This window comes from Macaca nemestrina, chromosome 1 (assembly GCF_043159975.1).
Source record: "Macaca nemestrina isolate mMacNem1 chromosome 1, mMacNem.hap1, whole genome shotgun sequence".
Classification (NCBI taxonomy): domain Eukaryota; kingdom Metazoa; phylum Chordata; class Mammalia; order Primates; family Cercopithecidae; genus Macaca; species Macaca nemestrina.
This window is the reverse complement of record NC_092125.1, coordinates 68,787,652-68,806,481: the sequence shown is the minus strand read 5'-3', so window position 1 is coordinate 68,806,481 and position 18,830 is coordinate 68,787,652. Positions and strand designations below refer to the sequence as shown.

The following is an 18,830-nucleotide window of genomic DNA, read 5'->3' as shown; positions in this document are numbered from 1 at the left end:
CTCAACCTCCCAAAGTGCTAAGATTATGGGCACAGGCCACCATACCAAGCCCCATATTCAATTTTAGAATATTTCATCATCCCCTAAAAAGAAACCCATGCCCATTAGCTATTACCCTACAAATCCCTATCCCTCCCAGTTCCAGACAACTACTACTCTATTTCTGTCTCTATAGATTTGCCTATTCTGGACATTGCATAAATAGAATCAACAACATGTGATCCTTTGTGACTGGTTTCCTTCATTTACCGTGTTTCCAAGGTTCATCCATGTTGTAGCATAAATCAGTACTTCATTTCTCTTTATTGCTGAATAATACTCCATTGTACGGATATGCCACATATCATTTGACAGACATTTGGGTTGTTTCTACTTTTTGGCTATTATGCAGAATGCTGGTATGAAAATTCATGTACAGGTTTTGTGTGAACATAGCTTTTCATTTTTCTTGGGCACATATACAGGAGTAGAATTGCTATGTCATATAGTAACTCTATGTTTAACTTTTTAAGAAACTACCAGACTGTAGACTAAACTGTTTTTCATTTTACACTCCCATCAGTAGTAAAGGGAGTAGCTGTGAAGTGCTATCTTATTGTGGTTTTAATGCACATTTTCTGATGTCTAATGATGCTGAATGTCTTTTCATGTGCTTATTAATCATTTGTATATCTTCTTTGCATAAATATCTATTCAGGTCCTTTGCCCTTTTTTTTTTTTTTTTTTTTTTTTTTTTGAGACGGAGTCTCGCTCTGTTGCCAGGCTAGAGTGCAGCGGTGTGATCTTGGCTCACTGCAACCTCTGCCTCCTGGGTTCAAGCAATTCTCCTGCCTCAGCCTCCCAAGTCAGGACTACAGGCGTGTGCCACCATGCCCAGCTAATTTTTGTATTTTTAGTAGAGACGGGGTTTCACTATGTTGGCCAGGATGGTCTCTATCTCTTAACCTTGTTATCCTCCTGCCTTGGCCTCCCAAAGTCCTGGGATTAAAGGTGTGAGCCACCACCCCCAGCCCCCTTTGCCCATTTTTAACTGGGTGAATTGTCTTATTTTATCATTGAGTTATATATTCTAGATACAAGTTCCTCATCATTATATGATGTGCAAAAATTTATCATATCCTGGCTGTATTTTCATTTTTTTGATGTCCTTTGAAGCACCAAAGTTTTTAGTTTTGATGACACCCAATTGATCTATTTTTTCTTTTGTTATTTGTATCTTTGGTGTCATATCTGAGAAGCTATTATTTAATCCAAAGTCATGGAGATTTATCTTGTTTTAAGAGTTTTATAGTTTTGGCTCTTACGTTTTGGTCTTTGATCCACTGTGAGTTAACTTTTGTATATGATGTGAGGTATGGGTCCAGCTTCATTCTTTTGCATGTGCATATCCACCAAACTATTTTGATAGAAGAAAAAATGGGGCCATGTGGCAGAATAAGGTTAATATAATACCAGTACTAATAACTACCTACCATTAGTAAGGGGTCATCATGTGCCAGGAACTGTGTAAGGTTATATTTATTATCTTACTTAATCTCTAACAACCCCCTATGAGGTAGGTATTTTTCTCAATTTACAGGTGGGAATTTGAGTATTAAAGAGGTTAGGTCCCTTGTCCAAGTTCTCATACTAGTAAGTGGCTCAATTATGTCTGACTCCAGAGTCCTCCACTACCACCCTACACTGCCTCTGTAACAGCCCTCAGAAATCGGGGGACATCTCAGACACACCTAACTTCTCTTAGCAATTCAATATGAATTCGCTAATAAAGCATTTACCTAACACCTCCTATTTATATTTGAAGCACATTGTCATTTCTTAGACGTTTCAACTGGGATGTTTGACTCTGAGGAAAAGCAGAATTTCTGTAGAATCTAACACTTCAGCTTCCGGCAATGGTAGGTATATTATTTGTACCAGTACTTCCACTGGGAGAAAAGAGAATCCTAAAATTGACAGATAAATGTTTTAATTTTTTTCCCTAAACAGCTAGCAACATTCCGGAAAGACAGTAAGGAATAACCAGGCCAAAATCTAAGAAAAAATGAGAACCAAAGGCGGCAAACAAAGTTCTTAAAGTTTTTTTGTTTTTTTTTTCTTGAAAACATCTGCCTGTCCAGACTGTGCTGCAGCCTTTGGGGTGAGATAGCAGAAGAAAAATCCCAGAGCCTGACAAAAGCAATGAGTCTAACAGGTGGGTCCTCAAAAACACATTAAGCTGGGGTCCAGAAAATAATCACACTCATCCTAAGGTTAAGGGTTAACCAGAGGTAAACCTAGTTCCCACCTCCAAAGGAGAAGGGGAGGGAAGTGAATCCCTCCCTAAGGAAATGCAACTCTTGAGTCAGCCCTATTTGTCTGGCAGATGCAAGCACAAATTTTGTCTGGAGGAAGATACCTTCACACTGGGCCTCAGGAATACCTCACACGTAATTACGCAAGATAATGAGCAGCACATAGTCAAAGATAACCAAGTATCCAAGGAAAGAGAAGGTAGGGGTAAAACCCAGCAGTAAAGGAACACAGCAGACACAGATTCACACAGATTAAAAATACTTAAAGTATCAAACATAGATTACAAAGCAGCTACGCTTATTGATGTTTAAGGAAACAAAAGACGAATCTGAAATATCTGTAAAATATCTGCAGAGAACAGAACACTTTCTATAAAAGGAGTCCCCCTTCCAGAGCGAACTTAGCCTTGGAAAAAACATTAATTCAGGCAGTACATGGAGCAAGCGGCTCATCTCCGCAAAGCACCCCCTCTTTGTTTTCACATTCTCCTTGGCACTTGCATATCCTTTCAAATTCTAAGGGCAAAGGCAAAGAAACAGAGGGGAAACTTGGAGTGACCATTCTTTCTCCAAACTTCAGAAATTAATCTATAATGAGCTCCCAAATAAAAAGGATAAACCTCAGGTATTTTTGCCCATCTCAGGTACCAAAACCATTATTGTACAAATTATGAAGACTTAACTGATTCCCTAAAATTCTCCCTGGGAGAACTCTGAAGATTTCTTTTCCCATCTTTTCTGTCCTTCGATGCCCCACAGCCATAGCTGAGAGCCTCACCATCTTTCCCACAGCTTCCTCCTGATCGCCCTGCGCCTAGGACTGCTCCCCTTCATGTGACCTCCAGATGGATCTTTCAAAAATGAAAATCATGTCACTTTCTTGCAAAAATCCTTGTAGCCCCTGCCTTTCTCAGCCTACTAAGGATGAAGTGCACACTCCTTAGCATGGCATGTATGGACTTCATTCCCTGATCCTCAAGTTACCTTCCTGGTGTTTGTTGGTGCAAACAGCTTACTCATCAATATCACACCTTGCATCCTCTCCTGCTATGATCCCAGGATGCTTGCAGTTCCTGAATATATGATTTATGCCTCCATACCTTTATACAGGCTGTGACCCATCCCCCAAGTCTGGTACTTACTCATCCATTAAGCCCGCCTCTGATGTCACATCCTCCATGGTGACTTTCTCACCCAGAAGACAGAATTAAGAAGACACATATTAAGGCAAGTGATAGCCAGAAGTTTGGCTGTGTTTTAAAATCAGCTTATTGGTGCAACCCTGAGCCATTCACCTTTTTGTCCCCAAAGCATATATCACAACACTATGTCCCAAAAGCCCTCTCCTTCTGGCAGTATTCTCTGTAAAAATAACTTAGCCTTGCACCTAGACTCAGCTGACAACTGTCCTTCTTTCTCCTGCATCAGATAAGCTGAGATACTTCCCACGTTGCTTATTTCCTTGCCATGGACTTTTGCTTTTCTTGGTAAAGCCCTGGCTGATAGAAATTTTGTATTGCAATCCAAAAGTCATGAGCCAACCCTCCAGCAACCTTAAATGGCAGTCATAAAGTGAAAAAAGTAATCAAGAGGTTAGCTTCAAATATGACTAAAGTCAGTTATGGATAACTGTGAACGCAAACAGAAAAACAACAAGATTGGGAACAATTTTGTTAAGTTACAAGTTAGCTGGTTTCTTCTAGCTTATTAAAAAAAACCCCAATAACTTTCTGAGAAAAAGCACAGCTCCACAGACAGACCTGTGTGACCAGAAAATGTCCAGGCATGGTTTGGCTGCTGTGCCATTATGTTGTCCGGTATTTTTCAGATTTTCTATGATTGACAACCCTCAGAACACAAATGGCTCCCTGCTGTGCATGACTCAACAGATGTGTTTCAAAGGCCTTCTCACTAAGGCAACCCAACTTGGAACCAAGACAAATGAGAGTGCTCCCACCTACCCAACATGTAAACAATGGGGAAAAACGGAAATCAGGTTTACCAAGCAGAATTCCACATTCCCTTGTATCAGCAGAGTGGCCCGGCCTCCCCCAGGGAGGCCAGAAACATCTTCCTAGTGCTCTCTGGGCAGAATGTTCTATCCCCTGGCTTAGCACTCAGCTGTCTGTCTTCTTACCCCACTAAAAGCCACAGGTTACAAGTTAACTCTCGTAGGCAAATGCCCCTGGCCCCAGTAGATTTCTAACAGCAAAGAAATACAGTAACTTTTTTAAAACAAAAGGTTAAACTTCCCTTTTCATTTTACTGATAGCAGGTGAAGTCCTCCCAATTTTCTGTTTCCCAAGATCACCTAAAAATGCAACCAAAAAATATTTTTTAAGTCCTGAGATGTGCTGCCTGGAGACCTAAGTAGGGCTAAAATTAGCAGCTGCCTCCTTCTCTGGGCAACAGTGGTCAGCAGCTGGCATGCTACAATAGCCAGAGGAGAACAAAAGGGTGCAGAGAGGCTCTGTGGGCACACGTGCCAGCAGGCGCCCAGGGGACAAAGGCTTCGGCCCTGGGTTGGTGGGATGCAGGGTGGCTCTCGAGTGGAGTATCAGCTCTGCCTGCCCTGCCCGGAAGCCTCCATCTGCCAGCCTGACACAGGGTGACATACACTGCCAGGCTAGCTATTCCTATCTGCTGCTTCCTGTGTAATCAATGTCAGGGGTCAGAGAAGGGCAGAAGAGGAGAAGATAAATATGAAGGCAGGTCGGGGCTGGAAGTTTGGCTTTGTTTTAAAAGTGGCTGATTGGTGCATCCTGGGACACTCACTGCGGGGCCGTGTTTCTGCTCACCCGCCTTCACCTACCACATCCCTGCTCTTGCCTGACCTGGATCACCCGTGAAAGATAATGGCTCCCCAGGAGCTAGAAGGCTGGCTTTCCTTGCTCCTCACCTCCCAGGGCCCTCACTGTGCCTCTGGATAACCATGTGACATTGCTGTGACTGGGTATTTGACGACTCCTATCCTCACTTCACACTGTTGGAATGTCTGTCCTATGGCCCATGCCCAGACAGCAAAGTCTAACCATTATGTGGACCTGAACACTCGAAGTGGGCGTTTCTGGCCCTCCAGCTGCTGGACTCATGAACTGTTTCTTACAGTGGGGAAGAGTCACTGCCAGCCCATCTCAGTACCTCTCCCTACCCCAACTCCATACGCCACACAACATAATGCTCCCTATATTAATTCCCTAGGGCAGCCAGAACCAAATACTACCAACCAGGTGGCTTAGAACCACACAAGTTTAGTTTGTTGGTTATAGAGTCTAGAACTCTGAAATCAAGGAGCCAGTAGGAACAGGCTCTCCTCAACACCTGGAGGGGAGGAGCCTTCCTTGTCCTTCCCAGCTTCTGGTGGCTCCAGGTATTCCTTTGTTTGTGGCAGCATCACTCCAATCCCTGCCTCCATCTCCCCGTGGCTGCCTGGGTCCCTGTGGCTTTACATCATCTTCCTCTGTGCATGTCTATCTTTGTATCCAAAGTTCCTCTTTTTATAAGGACACCAGAGTATACCCTAATAATCTCATTTTTAACTTACTGATATAGGAATTAAGAAGAAATTATGCAGGCAGATAGTGAGGGTCAGGAAGTCCTCAGTAAGGTTTTCCTTTTAATGAAAAGCAGCCCCAAACCATATTCTAACAAAGAGTAGCTTGTAAAATTGAACTGCAGACAAAGACAAGCAAGCTGGAAGCTTGCATGGCAGTTTGAATGCCGGCAGCTGTGCCAATAGGAAAGAGGCTATGTGGGGACTAGGCATGTCCAAAATGGCGGCTCCATCTTCCCTTTTCTTTGCCAACCATGTGTACAGTAAGGAGCAGGCGACATGGCACCAGCCAGGCTAGCTTCCTCGTGCCATGTAAATGTCACACCTGGTCCAACCAATCTTTGGGCCCTATGTAAACCAGACATCACCTCCTCAAGACAGAGAGCTGTTCTCCTTTCTCTTTCTTTTGCCTATTAAACCTCCACTCCTAAACCCACTTCTTTTGTGTCTGCATACTCGATTTCCTTGGTGTAAGATGACAAACCTCAGGTATTTACCCCAGACAATGACGCTGCTTCATTATCATCTCTATAAAGACCCTATTTCCAAAAGGTCACATTTTGAGGTATTGGCGATTAGGACTTCATTGGGTGGGCACAATTCAACCGTAACACCCTCTTTTCCATGCTTTCCCCTTTCAGTAGCTTCCCCTTAGAGAGAATACTCCACAGCAGCAGCTAATGTGATCAGGGCAGCCCCTGGCAGCTGGGAGAGTTAGGTTAGTACAGAGGAAAATGGCCCAACTAGGCCCAATTGACAGGTGTCAGCTGGAAGCTGTGACCCCTTCAACAATCTTACATGGTACCAAACAGGTGCTGACAAAACAGGATATGCTTTTTTCTGTCTTTGTTTCAAGATAATGAAAAGGTTTTTTTGTATAGTCTTCACTCTCATTTGTTGAATATTCACTGAAAGACTTGAGTGCCTTAATTACACTTAAGATAAATGACCACAGTGCCAGATAGAATTCCTGAGGCAAGGAAAAGGTCCCCTGGATTCCACTTTCTGATCTTCACTGCAAAGACAAGAACCACGGCCAGCCATGTTGCTGTCCTTTGTTGCATTTCCAGCACTGCCCTTACATATGACAGTCACAGGCCCTCGGCTCTTATGACAGCCAACCTGAGATAATTCTGTTTCCCCAGTCGTTGAAATTGTGTGCCAAAACAAAATTATCTCCTCTTTCCACTGCTTTCTTGGTCTGGAAAAGAGTAATTACACTGGAAACAGGGCTTGGGACCAATCAAATGCAATGTCAGAGTAAACCTAAAGAGGGAAGCCAAAGTCCTTGACCACTTGAGCAAGCTTGGGATAAAAAGAGTTGTAGGCATGTGGTCTGGTTAGTGCTGATCCAGCTAACAGGCCTCAGGCTGGTCTATCAGCCCCAGAGCCTGGAAGGTCTGACTCTTGTCACCCTTCCAACATGCTCAGTGGAGAAGTACTAAGAATCAGAACAATTAACCAGGCACCTTAGACTGTCTCTGGCAGTGACACCCAGGGATGGGTCACAGTGAAAACAGTGGTTGCCTGTCATGATTTAGGCCTCACAGAGCAGAGAGAGAAGAGTAGTCTGATACAAAGAATGTAGAATTTGGAGTCAAAGGGCTTGTAATCTCACCTGATATTGCTGCTTAGTAGCTGGACAATTCTGAGGTGTTTTCTATACAAATAATCCAGGAGAAATAATTGGGAACAAAGGTAGCCAGTGCCTCTGTTTGCAAGAAATGCAGAAACAAAGAAAACCCTGGAACACTGTCTCCCAACATGGATTGAGTAAAAAAAATAAAAATAAATCTCCTGTAACAGAAAAGTACAAAGATATGTTGCCTTCAGGCATTCCTCGATCTAGGGGCTCAAAATTATATGGCTTCAGTTTCCATCATGCAGCTCTGCCTTCCTCTGAGCTGGCCCCCCGCCTCCGTGGCTGTTCACTGGGAGGACGAGAGGGCTCAGCAGCTCCAGCTCTGCATCCTGACAACTCCACACTCCAAAGGAGAGATTGCTTCTGCTTCCCAATAGTTCCAGCAAAAGCTCTGGAATTATATCACATGGCGAGACGGACCCTACTGCCTGGCCAGTCCCGGGCCACTCATTGATTGTGGATCTTAGATACGGGGTGTGCCCCACCGGAATCACACAGATTGAGGGCGGGTGGGAGAGATCTGTTCCCAAAGGAAAAGCAGGGCGCTGTTACCAAGGAATGGGAAACAAACACTGAGCAGGCAAAACTGCAGCAGTCCTCAACAACACCCTTGAAATTCCCTGAAGATAACAAATCTCACGTGTGTCCTTCTGTGAAATTTAAGTATTACCTTTTTTTTGACAGGCAGATTCACATTTTAAGGAGGCTAGTGGCACATCCCAATTGCTATTATAACCAAATCTCTTTAGAAAGAAGCTATGGCAGTGGTGTCACCGAGGGGTGTTCTGTGCCACAGCAATTGCCCATGTCAGCGTGGTGCGGTGGGCTAAGTAACGGCTCCACTAGAGACGCGCACCCTCTAAGCCCCCAGACCTGTCAAAGTCAAAGTCACCTCACACAGCAATAGAGACCTTGCAGGGGTGATCAACTGAGAGATTTTGAGATGGGAAATTTCTCTGGATTATCCAGGCATGCCCAGTGGAATCACAAAGGTCATTATAAGAGAGACAGAGGAGGAGGCCAGGTGCGGTGGCTCATGCCTGTAATCCTAGCACTTTGGGAGGCTGAGGTGGGCGGATCACGAGGTCAGGAGTTCAAGACCAGCCTGATGAACATGGTGAAATGCTGTCTCTACTAAAAATACAAAAATTAGCCAGGCGTGGTGGCGCACACCTGTAATCCCAGTTACTCGGGAGGCTGAAGCAGGAGAATCGCTTGAACCTGAGAGGCGAAGGTTGCAGTGAGCTGAGATCATGCCACTGCACTCCAGCCTGGGTGACAGAGACCCCATTTCAAAAAAAAAGAAAGAGAGAAACAGAGGAGGAGACAGCAAGAACAAGAGGTAGATATGTGTGACAGAAGAAGACAGATGAAAGAACATGGTTTGAAGATGCTACACTGCTGGCTTTGAAGACAGAGGAAGGAAAGAAGGCATGAGCCAAGAGAAACCTATCTCTGTAAATTGGAAAAGGTAAGGAAACAGCTTCTCCCCTATAGCCTCCAGAAGGAACCAACGTTGCCAACACCTTGACTAGCCCAGTGAGACTGATTTCAAACTTTTGGTCTTCACAACTACAAGAAAAATAAACTTGTGTTAAGCCAACAAGTTTTTAATAACTTGTTACAGTAGCCATAGGGAACCAACTTGGCAACACAGCAAGTGGTCAGGGTTCAGTGCCCTGGAAACTCTAATTAGCAGGAAAAAGTTTCCACAACGTAGCACAAAAGATTTAAATGTTATCTGGTTGAAAGCCCTTCCTGGGTATTTTAGAATTTGTTTCAGCTTTAACATAACCCTAGGTGCACTTATGAATAAGGACTTTCACTCACTATTCCTCACATTCTATGCCTGGTGACTTGGCTGGAATTACTTGTGGGAAAACTAATGCCCAAGGCCTCTGGCTGGCCATGTGGCATGCAATAAAGAAACCAAGGCTTCTGCAAGTCTTGACATTCAGATTCCAAGAATGGTCATAAATAGACCAATGACGTAAACACGGATAGACCGTGTAATACATCTACATGTCAACCTCATCACCCTTAAGTATGATGCACAGGAAGCCCCTGCTTTTCAAACTCTTCTAGAACTTTCAGAGGATCCAGTGAGGCACAGACACAATCAATGACAGCAGTGAAAACTCCATTTGGAGAGAAGGGCCAGGGAAGGCCATGAAACAAAGTCATCAGAAAGGATGGCCTCTGAGGCACCGACACCTGCCCTCTGTCCTCTTTCATCAGAAATGAAATTTTTAATCCCAAGAATTTGAGAAGATATGATGGGAATGAATTTCTATTTAACCACAACCCTCCAGAATCTCTAGTGCAATACTCTAGTTCAGCTTTAAATAAAATGCCTGTCCAGAACCATTTGAGTTCGGAGGCAAATAAACTGCTCAGACAAGCTAGTAATCAGGGAAAAATATACTTTCTCTTCTCTCAGCTAGAAATAGCAAGCAAATATGGGGACCTGCATAAGAAAATTACCAGCTCCTCTCTCACTGCAATCTAGAGGGAAAAAGAATAAAATTCTCCTTGCCTTGGCATGGGGTCACTCCAGGAGCTAAGTGTTAAGGCAGAGCTTGCCAAAATAGATCGGATGATAGAAGGAAAAACAAACATCCATGTGTGTATGTGTGCATGTGTGTACAGGTGTGTGTGTGTAAGGAGGCATCAGACAGGGCAATGTTCCGCGGATGCCACATCTCTACCAAGCTCTTGTCACTGCAACACTGTCACTGGATCACCCCAGTGATCCAGGCCCCTCCACTTGGGAAATGGTTTGGTTTTCCTTTTTTCTTTTCCTTTTTTTTTTAAAACAAAGTCCATGGCTTCCCTGCACAAAAGCACACAGACTTTTCAGAAGAAGCACCATTCTGCACCCATACAAACATTATAAGGCTCTCAGCCCTCTCAAGGCCAGATATATTCCCAGTGTATAAACACCCCCCTTGAATACTTTTTCTCCTCATTACCCCAGGACAGTGGAGAGAGCACTGCCAAGATGCTTAGGCCACAGCTGGTTTATGGGGACTGGCCTTGCTGATCTGGAGTTACAACTCATTGATACCTTTGAATTACAGAGCTCTATTCAGCTGCTTGTTGAAGAAATTATCCTTCAATGTCAATGATTTATGGCAGGCATGAGAAAGCTCCTTCTATTAACAAATGCTTTTCAGAGCCAAAGCACTTGTAAAAAGCAACCTGCATTGGTCTCTGCAAAGCATGACACAGCAGAGTTCCTCCTAGAACAGCATTTGGACCAAATCTCCAGCCATATCCTTCTCAGATCCGTGGACCAGCTAAATCTTTTAAATAAAGTTTGTGAGGCCTAAATATGCATATTCCTCAAGCAGCTTGAAGCATAACTTCAAAAGTAAAAATTTGGAGTTTTTTTTTTTTTAAAACAAAACAAAACAAAACAAAAACATAGATCCCTTATTCTCTGCTGAATAAACTCAACACTACTTCTTCAATCTCAGCAGCAGAGGTAACACTTCCTGACCAAAACTGTTTTGGGGATGACACATTACCAGAGCCCTAGGTTTGCCACTGAGCATTTCTATCCCTTGCCTTCAGACTCTGTCTTCCACTCTCTAGACAGCAGGGCAGGTGCACAACAGAAAGGGAAGGGTCTGGTTTTACAGCCTCATCTCACCCATATGACCCACAGAGACCAGGACAGACATTTTCATGGAAATCACTAAAATAAACTTTGTAGTTTAGAGCAAACAAATCTACGGCTAAATTCAAGTGAACTGGAGACAGGAAGATACCAATTTTAAGACAACTTTTCCAGGTGAATCATGAGATACTTCTAGGGACATCAGTGATGCCAGAAGAGGGCTCCCTGGGAAACAGAGAGGGGTATCTTTTAAGACACATGTGTATCCACACCCCATTAGCTGTGAGGTGTTCACAAATCTCCTCAATAATCCCTATCTCCTAGATACCCATCTGCTCCTTCCTACTTCTCCAGGACTCTGAGGCAAGACCTGTTAGAGGGATGTGGTGTCAGCGGTTCCTCCCTCTTGCTGCAGCAGGTCCCAACCCATCAAGGTGCAGAGGGAAGGGCCACCTTTCCCTTAAATCTGGAAATCTAGACACTGAGCTTAAATGCTCTCCATCCCTAAAGCCAGCATTCTTACTCGCTTCACTGTATTTCCTCAGTGTGTAAAGATGGGCTCTGGAGCGACAGGAACTGATCATGTGTCCCAGGGAAGATGCCAAGACTACAAGGCTGTCAAAGGTGCACATTTGTCAGCAATTCCATATACAGTTTGACAATCCCTTAACTAAACTTTCTGAGGTCAGATGAGTTTCCGAATTCAGATTTTTTTAATTTTACAAAGCTCGGATATGAACAGCCCCAGCAGAGACTGAGGGAGCATCGTATAGACTCATTATTTTATTTCACCAAAACAGGAATATTCATATTAATCTTCTATCAAGTCACATTAGTTATTAAATGAAATCCAGAGTTCTCCAGGATGGGAGCTTGGACACCGTCTGGTTCATTTACCTCCAAGAGATATCTAAAGCCAATCCTCCAGCGACAAAAACCCACAGCAAGGAACAGATGAAGGGGCAACTGCCAAAACCCCAGCAGACATTCCCTGACTCAGGAGGCCCATGGCACAGGCCAGCAGAGATGCAAACAAGCTTATTTGGATAATCACTGACATAGAAAAAGCCTTCTAAGCTGAGTTTCTCTGGCCTCGGAACCCAGAAGAGAGATGATTCCACAGAGCCTTCCACATTTATAGAATCAGAGTTCCCAGGGCTGTGGCACCGGAGTCCAAGGAGGACATAAATAGTGCGTTCAGTCATAGACCATAGCAGGTCCCATGTGGCAGCAGTAGACCGCGTTTTCAGAGCCCAATCCCATGTGACTGAGGTTAACTCCATAGGATGTCAGGTAAGTCACACTTTGATCTTCCTGCCTTTCTCTCTGCTCCCTTCAATGCCAGCATTCCCCGGGGTTTCTCCCACCCTGTTCTCTTCTCACTCTACACAGCTCCATGGTTAACTGCACCTACTCCCCTGGCCTCACATACAACCTTTACTCCCTTGACCCCCACACATCTCAATCACTGGTTCCACCATCTTCTCCAACTCTAACTCATATTTCCAACTGCCTCTTGGGCATTTCTGGCCAGGCCCATGTGCCGCTCCTGCTGTGCCATAGAGAGCTGGTGCACACTGATATCTGCATGCTTCCCTACACGCCCCTGCCTTGTACTTGGGTTGGTCATGTGACTGGCTCTGACCAATGACATGTAAGCAGAAATATCACGTGTTTGAGCACCTGGTGTGCCAGTCCCGTGTTCTCTTCTCCTCCATGATGCCAGGACAAGATTTTGGAGAATCAAAACAAACATTGTAGGTCCTGGAGCCACTGCTTAGAAAAAGCCACTGGCTTTGTATTGAACTGTCAGAGAAACAAACTTCTATGGTGAGAAAGTACTGAGATTTTGGAATTTCAGACAAAGCAGCCAGTGGTAATTTCCCTGATATACCTGCCTTTTCTACCTAGCAAATTCCTGAATTATTACTTCAATTCAAATGCCACCTCTTCTGAAGAGTGTATCTTCCGTGGAAAGTCAGTTACTCTATCCTGTGACCTCCAATAATTCACTCATACACCCGGCAGAGCAATTCCCTGAATCTACCGCACATTTTTGTGTGTTTGGCACTCACATTTGTGAGCTTCCTTTTTCATCTCTGTGTTCTCAGTGCCTCGCAAGTAGCAAACACTGAATGCATTTGATTCAGGGAAGTGAAAATCAGAGCTTCCTCATTATGTGACAAGCAAACCAAATCAGCACTTTCCCCCCAAGTCACAATGTTCTTATCATTGTGCTAGGTTCTGTGAGAGGGCCCAAGAAAAGTAAAAAATGCTGTAACCCACCTGTATCTTCAGATCCTTTGCACCCTACGATTTCTCATCTCTATTAAAGGAAAGCTTTCACTTAGAAAGCACATGGTCTTTCCAGGAACTATCAGCTAAAACATCTCACAGAAAGCAAGATCAAAGAGGGGTCTTTTAGTGACAAGATTAAAGTAGAACAGGACTCTCTCTTGGCCCTTTGAGCCTGGCTCACCCAAGGCTGCCACAGTTTAGGCCCATGGTTTGCCATTCTGAAATACTGCAGCTGTGTTGCTGTTATTTCTGGTGTGAAAAGAGCTGCAGCAAAAGCACTGCTGCCTTCTCAGGGACCCAGATGTGGAGATGATGGGCCAGCTGTGCAGTTGCGTCATCACCACTTGGCAAAGCTTCCCAAAGCAAAAGCACAAGACCGTGTCACTGGGCAGGGAACAGAGCAGGGATCTTCTCTTTTAAGATGTAGCGAGTTGGCTACAGTAGTATGTACTGTGAGTAGTTCCAAATCTCCCGATTCTCATAGATATAACTCAGTCCCAGCCCAAGGGAAATGGTGACCATAAATAAACAATGATCAATTATTAATAGAATATTTTGACAACTCCCACATAGCAGCAGTTTACCTGCTGCAGGTATGGCTTTGCTTTGGATATTCAGATTACCTATTTAATGTACATTAAACATAAGGTTGGCCCCTGGTATTCACACAAAAATACCCACAACCAAGAGCTGTGGCAAATACCAATGCCATGCCACAGCTTCAGGAGAGTACAAGGAAGCTTCTAGGGCAGATTCCTAGTAAGACATTCAGAGCAATAAACAAAACAAGGTGAGATTTTGCAGTACATTGCAGACTAGGACCCACGGACATTAGGTGTCTCTGTTGTCTGTTGATTATAACAGAATATCTAAAACTGGATAATTTATAAAGAAATGGAATTTATTTCTTACAGTTATGGAAGCTGAGAAGTCCAAGGTCAAGGGGCTGCATCTGGGGAAGACCTTCGTGCTGGTGGGAACTCTCTGCAGAGTCCTCAGGTAGCACAGGGCATCACATGGTGAAGAGGCTGAGCATCCTAGCTCAGGTCTTTCTTCCTCTTCTTGTAAAGTCACCAGTCCCACTTCCATAATAATCCATTAATCCGTGAATGGGTTAATCCATTCATGAGGGCAGACCCCTCATGATCCAATCACCTCTTAAAGGCCTCATCTCTCAATACTGCCAATTGGGGATTAAATTTCAACATGAGTTTTGAAGGGGATATTCAACCACAGCAGCAGGAAAGATTAAGAAATATCAAATCATTGGAAACATAGTGTAATGGAAGGGAATATACACTTTGGGAGAGTTGGAATAATACCTTTTGGTGTTAAACAAGTATCACATACAGGAGATATGGAGCATCAAAAAGAGGGGACACTTACAGTCATAGCTAAACATAGGCAATTATTCCTGGCTGGTACTTTAGAGGTCACATACTATGAACATAACAATGAATGAGTTCCCCAAATCCCATCCATCCCATGTGTGATCCCACCCGCATACATGGAAAACAAGAAACTGATTGAAAACAGCACTGTCAAGCAACTTACCTTGTATGAAGATCCTATTCCAGTAGGTTTTCCCAACCTCATTGCCCCCCAGAAACACCAGGTTGGACAGGATCAGCATTGAGGTGGAACAAGACGCAAGGGCAGCGTGGAATCGATGGCGAGCTTGTGGGGAGAAGTATCGGGTCTGTGAGAAAAATGGCAAGAAGGCATCTCATGACAAGGGTGGAAAAAATGGGGCTAAGACATCATCCAGCTTTCTCTGTCACCAGCCCAGGGTGCCTCCCCACAGAGCCTGAACCAGGTCATTATTTAAACAGCTCTCAAAACTTCAATTCCAGTCTGGGTGTGGCGGCTCATGCCTATAATCTCACACTTTGGGAGGCTAAGGTGGGAGGATCACTTGGGCCCAGGAGTTCAAGACCAGCCTAGGCAACATAGTGATATACCATCTCTACAAAAACAATTTAAAACTTAGCTGGGCCTGGTGGCATGTGCCTGTAGTCCCAGCTACTTGGGAGGCTAAGGTGGGAGGACTGCTTGAGCCCAGGAGTTTGAGGCTGCAGTGAGCCATGATCACACCACAGGACCCCAGTCTGGGTGACAGAACAAGATCCTGTCTCAAAACAAAACAAAACCGTACTCCTGCAACATATTCATTCTACCCTGAGGAAAGAAGTGACATACCCCAAGTTGTTTCTTTGAGGGAGAACAAAATGTGAGGGCTTCCCTCTGACATGTGGAATACAAGCACTGAAACCAGTTAGGATTTAGCACTCTCCCTCCTCCACTTGTTTTCTGCATGTAAACCTACAGGTGGAAGAACTTCAAACTGCTGTCTGTGATAACTAGTATATATAGCTCCACGGAATTAGGTCAAGATCAGCATGCTCCTCTGGGCCAGTTACAATGACCCTGGGAAGCCAGCCAACTGCCCCCTAAACCTGACATGCTATTAAGAGTAATCTCATAACAAGGGTGTAGGACAATCAGTGTGAGCCGAGCCTACTGCTGGAATCAGAGCTCAGGCCCACACTTCACCCGCGGCACACATTGGCACTGAGGATGAAGTGTATCGGCGTGCCTGAAATACTCAAGGCTGGAGGGATGTTTTACGGCATCACAATAAAGAATTCCACTTGTCCTTCCTAGTTCTTCATTGTACTTCTCCTTTTAAGATTTTCCTAGGGATTTCACAAAGCAAACAAAGCCTTTATTCTTCAGCACTGACTGTTCTGGGAGCCCCCTCCCGAGTGAGGTCGCGGTGCTGGAGTGTGCGAGCCTTATTAGCACTTGCACGGGGACCGCCCCGAGGGACTGTGTGTTCAGAATGAGAACCAGGTACAGCACAGCAGGGGCTCAGGGTATCTGATAAGCACCTCCACCTAATCCACAGACACAGAGGAAGAGGGAGCAAAGGGTCTGGAGATATTTCCCAAATATCCTCCAGAAACCCACACATCTCTAGGGTCACATGCACCCTAATTTCAGCTGTGTTCCAATTACAAACAGAACTCGGAATAACTCAATGACAGCAGCCGATGCAATTCATGACAGGCAAAAAGGACTAAATTGGAGGGCGAGTCTTCAGCAAGAGGCTTACTTATTATGGCGGCCCTGCTGTGAATCTCCTGTGACTGCTTTGGAAGCCATGGTCGGTGTCCTCTCCATCTAGAGAAACGAATTTCTGACTCCTCCTGTTCTCTCCTGCCAGCCCCAGGGTCTGTTCCTAACTCTCAGATCTGGCTGCTATCCTCTATCTCCCCATCTTCCCACCCACGGCTCTCTGCTCCAACATCACTTTGGAACGTGCTTTTACTGCTGGCAAACACAAGGGTGGCCCGTTCACAGAGACGCTGTGCGGTGGACAGTGAGATGTCTGCCTGACCATGGTTGTTCTGGAATGCTCTCCAGTGATGCAGAGTGTCCCTACTTAGAGGCCACCAGGCAAGATTACCTCTAGTCTTGCCCCTGCTCTAGGAGGCCACAGGCACGTACAGGAGGACACTGTCAGACAAGACCTGGTACAAGATAACTACATGGTGTGAAAACTGTTAATGAGAGAGAAATGGGGAAGGAGCAGGCTTATTATTCAGCACTCTTCACCTCTGAGAATAATGGGACATTAATCTACCACTTTCTGCATTCTAAAGCAGAGGAAGATATTTTCTGGGTATTACTGACTCAATTAGCAGTAACTAGGAAGGCAGGGTGAGAGGAAGTTGGGAGACGGGGGAAGATCCAAAATGGATTAAGAAAATATGAATTGTCTTAATTGACATAAATGCATCCAAGTAATTCTCTCCAGATACTGCGGTTACTAACAAGACATTTGATTCCTAAGGGATCTGCTGAGTCTGACACTCCACCACTTCTGTTCTAACCACATCAGTCTCCCCCAGCCTCACATCCTGAGAAGGGAACACAAAGGCACTGTGTCATCTTTCCTTTGTTAACGTCAACTACCGAGAGTGCACGTAGCTTGTTAAGCTAAGTGGCTCTTCTTTTGTGGGAAGTGACTACAATTATTAAATAATCAACAGAGAGGTACTGAGAGAGGAAGACTCTCTTTGCATGGGGCTGCTAAGCAGGACTGTGGAGCTGACACTTGGGGCAGGGTAAGGACTGGCCACAGCAGGAGGAGGAGCTGAGGGCCAAGGGAGGTGAGAACAGACAGTGTGTCTTGGAGGCATAAGGCTCCTCAGTCTAGCCCTGAGGCCCCAGCTCCTACAGTTCTTCCTTTGATTCTGTGATTACCCCCATATCTTTCCAAGCTGCATGGTTCCATGAGTTCCTTTATCTACTTAGGATTAAAAAAAGTCAAAATCATACCAACTGTGAAGGAGCTGCTGATCTCAGAGATAGGAAGGGAGGGGGCAGCTAAAATCTGGAACGAATGACTACAATCCAATTTTTATAAATGTTTTTTAAAAATTTGGAAATTAAAAAAAAAATTTAAATAAGCAAGAATGTTAAAAAGCACAGCCTGTTAGAATCAAACTAAAAGGATTTAAAGGAGAAATCAAGATGTCCATAGGCAATTCTTGATTATCCCCCAGGGTGAGTGGGTGGGAGACAAAATAGATGATGATCAAGGAATCCAAAAACCTAATTTTAACCAACAGCCTCATCCTCTGACAAAACTAGCCATGCCAATAAGCAGCAAAATGAACAGAGTGTTGCTCCTTTTCATGGTGAAACGGTAGGGAAAAAGAATGATGGGCCACAGGAAGGAAAAGGGGGTGGGATCTGTCCGATTCATCCACAAGAGGGTAATAACTAACAACAAAGGGGACAGGAGTCTCAGCTGCAATTCATCTCTCCTCTTTGCATTCTCTGGACACTTTGGAAGGTGATGGTTTTGACATCAGGGATCTCTCTCTCCACCCTGGGAACCCCCTGGCTCAGCTACTGGTTTATAGGAGCTCTAGGGGTAAGTTCCCAGGAGGAAACAGGTCATGTGGACAAAACTAGAAGGTATATTCCCTTGGACCAGGCAGCTACATCAATAAATTTAACTTTCGGAATCTCTAAGGCCACAGGGCCAAAGCCTCCACTTTAAAGACTTTTTCTCTTACACTCTCTTTTCCGTAGTCCTACAGCAATTACCCCGGTGGTCCTTCATCACCAGGATGCAGGCCTCTCACAAGTGGGAGGCATGCCTCAGGTGTTAAGTCACCATCCTCATGGCTTAGGTACTTGAAAACTCCCTTGAAAAGAGAATTCATGTTGAAGAATTGTAAACGAATGGGGGAATATCAGAAGACAGTGAAAAGCCATCAGGTATGACAAAGAGAATTGCCAAGTTGATCAGTTAAGGCAATAATGGACAAATAGAATATGATGTTCATTAATACGAATTTATCAGGACAAAAGAGAGCTCTGGTCTGGTCCTGGTCTCTTCTTAGG

At 44.6% G+C, this 18,830-nt stretch overlaps 1 protein-coding gene across 10 annotated transcripts in view; it reads right to left on the bottom strand.

The window, feature by feature from the left end:
* LOC105484918 (hedgehog acyltransferase) overlaps nucleotides 1–18,830 on the bottom strand; it is a 348,464-nt gene that overhangs the window by 37,500 nt on the left and 292,134 nt on the right. For 9 of the 10 annotated variants that reach the window (XM_011747037.3, XM_011747042.3, XM_011747032.3 and 6 more), the window contains one exon: nucleotides 14,964–15,108. In XM_011747037.3, the coding sequence (XP_011745339.1) occupies nucleotides 14,964–15,108 (145 nt within the window). Of the gene's footprint in view, nucleotides 1–12,405; nucleotides 14,590–14,963; nucleotides 15,109–18,830 lie in introns of those variants that run through there. The other variant, XM_071079943.1, reaches the window with a different exon arrangement.